Genomic DNA, 12,052 nt, shown 5'->3' on the forward strand with positions numbered 1-12,052 from the left:
TTATTTGTTCCAAAGAACACTAAATACATATTAAATAAAAAGATTCATAATGAAATATAAGATGGATAAGAAACAGAGGTGTAAAATATGAAGATCTTACATATTGGGATAAAGGAATTTGACTTTATTCCATAGGTCAGTGTCAAGAACTATGTTAGGTCTGGGATTTTATCTTCCCTACAAGCTAAAAAGCCTAACTGCTACTGTTCCCTGATGCTGGTAGAAGACATGCGTCTCCTGGATCAGAGACAAGGGACTTTATAGTTCACAGCAAAAGGAGCGGCTGAGTGTCAACATGTTACTTATACTATTTCGCAAAGCCCCCCTCCCAATCCCATGGGACTGACACACAGGACTAGTGATGGATGCCTGTGTGGATCGTGGTTTATGTTAAAGATAAACATTATTAACCTTGGGGAATTCACAGCTTTTAAAATAAGAAAGAACAAGCCTACTTTTTGTCTGGAGGAAAGAGTTACCTAATCTCTCAAGGTTGCTCACTGCAAGCACCACCCTGAGAAATGCCCCAGATGAAGAGCATTCAGGGTCTTTCATTCCTGACCCACCCAAAAGAATATGTAGGGATGCTCAGGGTGACAGCAGATTGATATTCTCAACAGCAAGCAGCATGCGATATTTTTGATGCCAAGAGATGTACTCCTCTTAAAGGATAAGAAATACTGCCATCGGTGACAATGTTTCTTATGCTGGTGACTCTCAAGAGGAACAAGAGAAATCCTGCACCCTTTGCAAAAGCCTTCAGGTAGTTTTTATACAACCACCTCACTGACCTAAGCATTGGAAGCCATAGAAAGTTTGGGAGGAGAGGAGTGCCATAATCACATTTTTACCTTAGAAAGATGACTCAAGACACAGTGTGGAGACTGACCAGCATGTACAAGACAAAGACAGAACCTAATCACGGAGGCTGTTATGGCAACCGTAGTAAGTGACCATGTTGTGAGTTAGTGCAAATTTGTGGATGTGAAAGAACATGAACCTAGAAAAGAGTGCTGGACTGGAGCAGGGGAGAACACAAGGGTGGAGAACTGCTGGAACTAACATATTGGTGAGGAAACCAGCAGGTAGGAATTTGAGAGGAGAGTAAGTTTGAGTATGAAAATATATCAGGTTCAGTTTTTGAAAAGCTATGCTTGAAAGATTTACTAATTTTAGGTGACTATAGATTGAACATAACTGGGCTCAATATCAGGATATATATCAATATATATCACAGGCATTCTATAGATGATGGAGAATCCGACAATAAAATTTATGTTCTGTTAACTTAAAATTAGTCAGGATTATTCACTTCCCAGTCAGCTCTGTCACACACACACACACACACACACACACACACCCACCCACAGCGTGCTACATTTAGCACACTGGAGTGAATACTGAAGTCCACTAGACACTTTAATTCACGGCATTAAAATCTTAGTTAAAAATAGCACAAAAATCTCAACATCCCTAGGACCAAATAATATCCAAAATGTATAATATTGTCTAAAGTCCTTAGCAAATGGATGTGATAAATAAATAACCCAAACACCTCATTAAGCCAACAGTTTCAACCTTTTCTCATTCAATTCCATATTTTGAAACTAACTGGGGGTAGGGGTGGGGGGGTGGGAAGGGAAGGATAATTTTGATTATATCCTCTTATTTCCCTATCCCAAATTGTAACAATCAGTTACCCTAAGTAAAAGGCATACAGCAGATAAGAAAAGAAGCCCGAGTCTGGACAACTAGTGGATGATAAATGAGAAGCAAAACATCACTCTTGGGCAACATTCCAGCTCAGGGCAGCCCAGATCATTTCACAGGCAAAACTGATGTTCAACTATTTTTGATCGATCTACTTTGCCAACATTATTAGCTCTAGATACAAATGCCTGAGGCTTCAAAAGTTGGTAAGGAAACAAAAATGGACTTTCATAATTCAGAATTCCCGCTATTTTAGTAAATTCAACAAACACACAAAAATGTTAGGTTCTTGTAACATATCTACAGGTGAGAAGAGTGTCTTCGGTGTATAATACAGGGCCAGCTGCTGTGCTCTTACCTGGTTGCAGGTATTGATGTCGATGCCCCCCTTCAGATATTCCACTACTTTGTCTAAGTTGCCTGCTCTGGCAGCACGGAGGAAGCTTGCATTGCTGTCAGACTGTGAGAAAAAGAAAAGACCTTGAGTGAATTATTGATCAAATGAAAACATCTGAAAGACAGAAAGACAAGAATGTTTGCACCACACATCAGAAAAGCTTTAGCTGCAAAATATTTCAGTCCTGAGTGTAAAACACTACATAGCAATTCACAGGACAAGTCAGCAACTTCACAGGATTTCCAGAGAGTTGTTTAAGGACATTAAAGCTGATGGGAAATACACTCTGCTATATTAAAGTGTGTTAAAGAGCCATTAAAATAAAAATAACTGCTACTGCTTTATTAGAAATCTTTAGCCACATTGGAAGATGAGTTTACACTACCCCCAAATCCACTGTTATCCATTCATTTTAGCTTCAGGAAGCTAGTGACTTTATACAGAGCCTACTGTTGAGCCAAAAAGGAATCAAAAAACGAAAAGAAATTAAAGGTGCTAGGTTTCTTCTTTCTCTTCCTTTACTGTTTGGTTTTCAGATGCATCTGAGGGAGAGCACCAAGTATGGGTTACTTGGCAGTCATCTGCCCACGTTATAAGGGAATAACAGAAAGCTCCAAGGATGCTTTGAGGAAAGCAGATAGCACTAGTTGGCAGGTGTGGACTGGGCTGATGCAAATTTTGTGATCCCAGTGATTTTGGAAAAACAAGATTAAATTTAAAACAGCTGACATAATACCAGGCTCAAATCTCTTGGTAAAGATGCTCACTCTGGGTGGAAACTGCCTAAGTCCTCATCTTGCATCTATTCCTCTCAAAATCTGATCCTGGGAGAATCAGCTGAATTTCCCCCCCAAAAAAGTCCCGAGGAGGCTACTCCAGAGATGTAGCCACAGTCACCCTGCCTCTCTGACTTGCTGACAAAGTCTGATTTTCAAACCTTAACACAAGGATGATGATAAACTTTTGTTAGGTTCCGAGACACTGGCATCACTTTATAGTTCCTAGGGTGGTATAATATCTGACTAAAGAGAAAATGGTAACATGAAAAGGGACCTACTAGGAAGTGAGATGCAGGTGGGACGGCTCTTAATCCAGCATTCTCAGGAGGCTATGAGGCCTGCCTCCCTCCCTTCCTCCCTCGAAGAATGGACTTGGCAAGGGCCCTTGGAACACTCAGACCTATTTATTACGACTGGTGATGATGTACACAGATAGAAATGGAAGTGTTTTCTCTGGGAGCTTCAAATACAGAATTATTTGCACACTGTTAAAATGATTTACACAGGGGAAGACTGAAAACCCTAGGATGAAATTACCTCATATTTAACCCAAATACCACAATGACTTATATACTTACAAATCAGATAGATAATTTATGAGGGGTTGAAAGGTTTGACTGAGATCTACACATCTGGAACTCATGCTCGGACTCCTTTGAGAGGTACCCCCGTGTGACCAACATCACACCGCTCTTCCTCCTCCTTGCACTGCTACAACGCCTCACGCGCCATCCTTCCTGAAAGCTGTGCCCATGGCAGGGTGCCCCAAGTATATCTGCAATGCTGCAGGGACTGAATTGTGACTCATTTTTAAATGCCTATTCTATGAAAGTATTTTGCGGTTTGCAGCAAATTCTACACTCCAGGAAGATTTTCTGCCTTCGGGTTTCTTGCCACAGCACTTAAAAGTGAAACATAATACCTTTCATTATGTCCTGTCGATATCCCACAAGAAACATTATTTACTATAAAGCAAGAAAAATTAAATAATATCAGGTCACAGAAAGTATGACAATATTATTTCCCAAAGATAGTTTTTTTAAAATAAATCCACGTGCTCTCTCTATATTATATATAGAGTATATATATAAATCTTTATATATTAAAGATCACGCCTAGAAAGTACTTCCATCTTGTACATGAGGCTTCATAATTATGGGTAATATTTATGAGTGTTTACTGTGGGCCAGGCACAGAGCTAAGAAGTCATATCCATTATATCATTATTACAATAAATACTAGGAGAAAGGAACTACTATTATGCTCATTTAATAGGTGAAGAAAGAGGTTTAGAAAGTTTCCAAGGTCACATAATCTTTCAGTGGAAGATCCAAGATTTAACTCATGTTTTTCAGCCTCAAAGTTAGTCTTACCTGCTGCTCTACCTCATCCCTGCAAAGTATCAAAGATGTTACTACAGATATCTAACCTATGAGCTATAGGTTTATTTCGTTTGTGATAACCTTGGTATGCCTTTGGTCTACATACTCGCTCTGTAAATCATCACACTTGCTACACAGAGTGTCTTAGCTGGAAAGAGAATTCTTGGCAGACAGCCCTAGCCTCAAATTTATCAGCCATCCATGCACCTAGAAAAATGAAGAGCTGGCCTGAGACAAATTACTTAGAAACATATTCACTTGGGAATAAGGAAAGAGACGGTAAAGTACACACTGCGTTAAAAAGCCAGCTGACTGTCTCTCTCTACATGCCTAATATGATTAAACTCACGAGCTAAGATCAGGGTGCTCTATCATTCCTGCAAAAAAAGAATGCCATGACCAAGTAGAGCCAGGAGCAAGCACCTGACCCTGTACAGATGAAGAAACACGTGGAGACACCCTGTGGAAGCTTACAGGAACAGTTGTTCGTCTGAAGTGGGCTTCAGGTATCACTGAGGGGTACCTATTAGACCCTCTTAGAACCTTCTCTAGGGACTGGGCATGATATCGAGGACTGCTTTTGCTGTTACACAATAACAAGTTTTAGTGACTATTTTTCTCTTTTCTGAATCAAACTCTTAAAAAGTAGAGGCAAGTCAAAGACTTACAGCCAATCCCTGGAATTTTAGCAAAAAAGATTCCCAGTGTTTTGGAGAAGCTAGAGCCAATAGAAATGTTGCATCTGAGCCATCCTGCCAGGGACCTCTTCAACAGTTGTCACAACAGATTTTGCTATAAGTTGGATTCTTCTAAAACCCCATTAAGGGATTCAGTTTTCCCAAAGTGAGAAAATGCATTAGAAATGCATCTTGAAAATGCAAATAAGTGTAAGTGTTATTATAAAATGGTTCCAGAGAATGAATTTCAAGAACAAAATTAAAAAGAGACTTCAAAATTTACGTGCAGATATTGACATTATTGAAGGTTAAAAGTATAGATCTGCATGGAAGTATATATTTTCCTCCTACTTCCATATAAACACATGCAAACCCTATGCTACAAAGAGGTCAATCTGTGATTAAAGCTCTTGACACAAGAGCTTAGGATAAACAGCAGTCTGGTTACCTTCAATCAACACAGAGATGAAAGAGGATTCAGGGACTCATGGTGAGAGATGCTGCAGTTTTTACCATGTTATATTTCCCTCTGAGTATGACAAAACTAAGAATTTAAAAATTAAAATTAGGTATAAATAGAAGGAAAAGTATGCCTTCAAAATAGACTGTTGTTTCCTGGCTCAATCAGGAGATTTCACGCATAAAAAGCGGAAGAAAGAAAATGAGGCAATAGCAATTCCTTTGCAGGAAAAGTCTCAAACCAACTAACCTACTTCTGTTTTGCTGCTTTATGTCCCTAGAACTCTCAATCCTAAAACCAATTGTACTTAATGCCTATAAAGTCTGACTCTGGACAAGGCAGTCAAATGCTGAGCTCCACTTGTTTTAATTTGCAACAGATGGATATCATTAAGACTTGTCCCTTTTACAACCCAAGCGTGGCATCTCAAGCCGAGAAAGAAAAATTTCCTCTTCAATTCTTCTTGACACAGTTCTGTTATGTTTTTTGATCAGAATGTTAGAAAAACAACACATTCTCAGCATCCAGCAGGGTGGACATGAAAGGCAAAGAGGAATGTGCTTTCACAGAGCCACACTATGTCCTAAAGGAGTGCTTCCCCAAAGGGTCAGGAGCACACTCACAGGGGTCCATGGGTTTGCGCCAAGACTTTATAAAATGTCTATGCTTACAGTTCAGTAAAAACCTAATAAAGAGAACATAAGCATGTCCCAAGTCACCTAGATGGCTACCCTTTAACAAAGTACAACCATATAATTTTTGTATATGATTTTGTGTTTATAATTCGGTGCATAACAGGCGAAGTAGAGATGGAATATAGACAGATGCGTGATATGCAAAATGTCTTGCTGTGGGACAGAGACTCATCAGAGCAAATAAACAACAGGCTCAGATGTTATCTTCGTATGGTCCAACTTGCCTTGACTATCAGCAATGAGTATAACAGAAAATTCAGAGTAAAAGGTTTATCAGTTCCCAATTGCAGCTGTTTTTGGATTAGGTACACATTTTTACCACAGTACTAATTTCATCTCCAAGTAAATGAAGAGAGCTTTAAATGACTATCAAATAGCATGCCATTAACACTGGCATTTGTAAAATTCTCTGACAGCTTTAAGTTTTACTCTTCTGAAGTAGGAAACAAAACTTTAAATGTATGAATAATGGTTGTACAACATGCTTATAAAAATGTATGCTCCATATTATTTTCATCTAAGTCAAACTCGTAAATATATCATAGAAAATCTGAGGTTAAATCTTTTTGCTATTAAACTTAACATCTGTGATTTAGTTTTAGACAATCCCATCCATTCTGCTACACTGGTATTATTTATTTGAATAATACTAGTTCATGCTTAATTTGTAAAACTTTCTTTTTAGTAACGCTCTAAGAGTTTAAGGAGTTTTATGTAGTTTGATTTTTACATTGAAATGAACACTATAGGGAATTCCCTGGCTGTCCAGTGGTTAGGACTCCATGGTCTCACTGCAGAGGGCCCAGGTTCAGTCCCTGCTAAGGGAAACTAAAATTCCTCAAGCTGCACAGTACGGCACCCCCCCCAAAACACAATTTTTAATTAAAATATATATATATAAATAACAGTATAATAAAAATAACAACACTGGAGGTCACAAACTTTTTTTATACTTCAAAAGAGAGGAATACATTATTCAAGTTTGAGAAGCACACATCCTCTAGTGTGAATCAGCCACCAGGCTTAACTAGGCTAGTGAGTGACCTGGGGCACCGCAGCCTCTGGCTTCTCCTGTACCCGCCACGAATATTAACCATAGGAAAGCACATGCTTCTTGTGGTATTTAGGGAATTTGCTTATTTTCTTAGGATGCAGTTATTCCTTTGTAAAAACAGGGTCATTGACCTGCCTACTCCGAGATCCACATTTTTATAGTAATACAAAATAAATAAAATGTATTAAAATCACTGAAGGGGAAAACTCTTAATATGAACATCATGAAATAAGGGACATTTCTACAATTCCTCAGGTCTTTTCCTAGGAATGCTGGATAAGTCAAAACCATGTCCAGTAAATCGCTAGTTGTATGATCTTGAGTCTTTACAGGTCTTAATTTCCTGATCAAAAAATAAATGTATTTTATAGAGTTGCTGGGAGATTGAAATAAGATTTGAAGTGCTTATTAGCCCAATGACAGGCATGGAGGACACTGATCGAGCTTTTTTTTAAATAATTGTAGTTTTTCTTATAAATGATAAAGGCAAAACAACAATGGCAAATCAAAGGATAGATGCAAACACATTATCTTCTTTAAATAAAAAGGCTGCTGCCAGAAGACCAGAGTAATTGAAAACACTCCGCGGCGTGCAGGTGTAAAAGGACAAAAAAGAAGCCAAAACTGGGTGTGGTCTGTCTTCAACGAGGAAGATTTTAAATAACACTCTTTGTGACACATGAATGCTTTTACTTAAATAATCATACGTCTGTACAGGGACGCTAGATTGTTTAAATGTTTTAGCTCTTTCAGCAGCTCAAACTGTTATCAGTATCTTGTCATAAACCAAAAATTGGGGGGCAACCGAGAACTGCATGCTAGATGTACTGAAATATTTTAGAAAGAATCCACAAGTTGCCTTCTGCGGTTAGAACATGTAAATGACAAGTAAGACACTTCATGCTACGAAATCCTACTTAATTTCAATTCAGCCGGCCACTAATAACAAAAACTGCTATCAACTATAAGTCTGTACACTGTAGCTCAAACATGCTGATTAAGTGACATTTTCAGTGTCATTTCAATAGTTCTTTACATTGCTACTAAATGGGAAATGCTGAAGGAGCTATTATCTTCAGAAAGGATTAATATAAGTTCTCTAAAGATTGTTCTTACTTCAGGGACCTATATTTTAAGAAGATTGATTCAGATATAGGTGTTTCTATTTTTACTTTTAAAATGCTAGTTAATGGACTTCTCTGGTGGTCCAATGGTTAAGACTCTGCCCTTCCAATGCAGGACCTGAGGGTTCGACCCCTAGTTGGGGAACTAAGATCCCACATGCCACACGGTGCAGCCAAAAAATAATAATAATAAAATAAGTGTGTTTTTTAAAAAATAAAATAAAATGTTACTTAAGATAATTAATGATTGACACATAAAATTAGTATCAAAACAATATCTAAATTCTGCCTGCATATTTTAAGTAAATATCTTTTTGATATGTGAAATCATTTGAAATTACACTTTTATATTAAGACAAAGATTTTTTTCCCTCAACTTAGCATGACATTTTGACACTGATTTTTCACTAGCACGCTATTTCATTATCAGTGTTTTCCCTGAGATTATCATCCATGAAAAGAAAAAACTGCCTATAGCATACCAATTCCATCCCTTTTAAAGCATTAAGAATACTTTTCAATACTACGTCGAGATCTATGAATCCCCTGTACAATTCTTACACTACAAAAGAGAGTCAAACTAGAATATTATATAGCAGTGGGAACGGAAATGAATGAGCCACATCCACATGGGACATTGACAAATCTCACAAAAATAATGCTAAGCAAAATAAGTCAGACCCCAAAAAGGACATCTTTATGATTCCATTTATTAAAGTGTAAACACTGACGAAACTAATCTATACTTTTAGACGTCAGGATAGTAGTTTCTGGAAGAAGGCAGAAAGGGGCTTCTGGTTGCTGGTAATATTGAAGTTCTACTTGCTCATTCTGGGTGTTGTTAAACGGGTATGTGAACTTTGTGGGAAATATCAAGATAAACACTACAATTTATGCATTTTTTCTGTATGTGTTATGATTACATGAAACATTTACTTTCAAAAGATGGTGACACTGAAAAATAAGTTGTTCCTAACTGACACAACAGTGACAAAATCACTGGAGAGTAATAAATGAAAAAGTTAGTATTCAAAAGCAGTATCTTTTTCTTATTATGGAGGCAATTTTTCTAATGCAGACTATTCATATTATGCAAGACTTTTAATGTAACTTATAATTGCATATATATATTTTTTTAATTTTAATTTTATTTATTTATTTATTGGCTGTGTTGGGTCTTCGTTGCTGCACATGGGCTTTCTCTAGTTGTGGTGAGCGGGAGCTACTCTTCATTGTGGTGCGCAGGCTCCTCATTGCAGTGACTTCTCTTATTTTGGAGCACGGGCTCTAGGTACACAGGCTTCAGTAGTTGTGGCACGTGGGCTCAGTAGTTGTGGCTCGTGGGCTCTAGAGCACAGGCTCAGTAGTTGCGGCACACAGGCTTAGTTGCTCTGTGGCATGTGGGATCTTCCCAGCCCAGGGATCGAACCCGAGTCCCCTGCATTGGCAGGCGGATTCTTAACCACTGCGCCACCAGGGAAGCCCTAATTGCACATATTTAAGGTGCCACACAGTCTTAAGAGAAAATGCAGACTACTAAGTACCCACGGCTTTGTTCTTGAACTCAAAAGAAGACTGTTACTAAGTCAAATTCTCAAGCACCCTTTTATTATATTGTACAAATAGTACTCCTCTGCTATTCAAAAATATTTACTACAAATCCAAGAAGACCAGATCTAGTTCAGAGATCTCAGTTGTTAAGTCTTCTAGGATAAATATAAGTAAGCTGTTAGAGACAATTTTATATCTTAAAAAAATTTCTGCATACTCACTTACTGTGTTACTCAATTTTCTGAAAACTGAATCAAAATATTAATAATGTGACAATATCCTTTCTCAATAAATTAGAAATAATGCAAGAACACAAACTAGTATGAACAAAAACCCTAAATGAGAAAAAACCGTTGTGATATATATTGATTTTATATTTCACATGCTCTGTGCTTTTGAAACTTTAAAACGCTTATATATTTATATATATTCATTTTAAAACAATTATTGAACATAAGAAATATGAATTCCTGAGTTAGTATATTATGAGACAGTAAAAGTTTGACTTGAAAAGTAACTTTGTTTTGCTGACATGAGTTTGGTTTCATACGGATGTCATTACAATGACATCAAAACTTTCACTAAAATGGGAAATTTTACAAAGATAGGTAGAAACTTTCTTAAGTGTTTATAAGTCTCAGTTTCCTACTGAACATTATCATATATTGAAAATTTAAGCAACTTCTCCTAAGGCAGGAAAATCAACAGGTTTTGATTATTTGTATTCTAGGCATATGTTCTGCCTATGACTCTCCAAGACGCCTACAGAACTCAGAAGTTTTGTCACAAAATACAACATGTCAATTTTTATTTGAATTTAAATGGGAAAATGGTAAGTTTGTAGATGGAAATATCTGTGTTCCTCCACAACATTTACAAATCTAAGAAAATCAGACTAATAAGGGAAACATTTTGTCGTAGCTGTAGGTCAGACATCAGATTAAATAATTTGAGGCTCATATTAAAAAAGTTAATAAGGGCTTCCTAGGTGGCGCAGTGGTTAAGAATCCACCTGCCAATGCAGGGGACACGGGTTCGAGCCCTGCTCTGGGAAGATTCCACATGCTGCAGAGCAACTAAGCCCTTGTGCCACAACTATGGAGCCTGTGCTCTAGAGCCCGTGAGCCACAACTATTGAGCCCATGTGTCGCAACTACTGAAGCCCATGTGCCCAGGGCCCATGCTGCACAACAAGGGAAGCCACTACAATGAGGAACCTGTGCACCACAATGAAGAGTAGCCCCCACTTGCAGCAACTAGAGAAAGCCCGTGTGCAGCAATGAAGACCCAACGCAGCCAATAAATAAATTAAATAAATAAAATTTATTTAAAAAAAACAATGCAAAGGCAAGCAAAATATTTTACAAATCTATTACTGAATATTATAGTTTTTCCATAATATTCCCTAATATTTTCAATAGCTAAAGTAATAAGGATATCTGCATTTAACATGCTAACAATAAAAATAATGAAATTTAGAGTTCCACAATAGAAATTTAATAACACATACCACATTTATATACGACTGAATTCTAAACAGTTCTCTATTATTGCTTTGGGATCTCCAACTGGTATTGTATGTAAAATAATGAAACATTATTTTTAAAACAATCTGTATCCCAGGTCTAATACCTTTCCTAATTTTCAATGAGCTGGACATCTCTGTAAAAATGTTCTGTCAGCATCTTAAACTCAAATCAACATAGGCCAAACATGGAAGAGCTTATCAAGCTTTTATGTCATATACACAAATCTGCAAAGGAATTTCCCTTTGGCCCATCATAAAAAGAGCAAGTTTCACAAATGAATAATAACATACTATAATAACACTTGGGTCAGGAGAAAAAAGAGAGAGCTTTTGATATAATATGGTAACAATAGTTTATTTAATTCTTTCTTTAAGAAATCTTCTCTACACAAAATTCTTTTCATTCCCTGACTAATCACTGTGTTAAAATATTACAGGGCATTTGGAGGGAAAGATATATTAGACTTTATTCCACTGCTATACTTAAGGATCAGGATAAATGGACCTGAATTAGGTTTTAGTCTCCCCTGAAGGCTTTTAGAACTGTCAGGATATGAAAAAAAAAAAAAAACCCAACCAAGTGAAAATATCTTTCATCAATTCTTTATTATGCCAGGCATCCTACAGTGTTAATTTACTATTGCCCCCTTGAGGTAGGCACTGAATTTCTATCCCCATTGGTCTGATTATTCATC

The 12,052-nt window shown here is 37.2% G+C and overlaps 1 protein-coding gene across 2 annotated transcripts in view; it reads right to left on the reverse strand.

The window, feature by feature from the left end:
* Nucleotides 1-12,052, reverse strand: part of ANK2 (ankyrin 2) — a 235,942-nt gene that overhangs the window by 203,476 nt on the left and 20,414 nt on the right. For both annotated transcript variants that reach the window (XM_057704400.1, XM_057704401.1), the window contains exon 2: nt 2,069-2,170. In XM_057704400.1, coding sequence (XP_057560383.1) covers nt 2,069-2,170 — 102 coding nt within the window. The remainder of the gene's footprint in view (nt 1-2,068; nt 2,171-12,052) is intronic.

The sequence above is a fragment of the Hippopotamus amphibius genome, chromosome 13, assembly GCF_030028045.1.
Source record: "Hippopotamus amphibius kiboko isolate mHipAmp2 chromosome 13, mHipAmp2.hap2, whole genome shotgun sequence".
Taxonomy (NCBI): Eukaryota; Metazoa; Chordata; class Mammalia; order Artiodactyla; family Hippopotamidae; genus Hippopotamus; species Hippopotamus amphibius.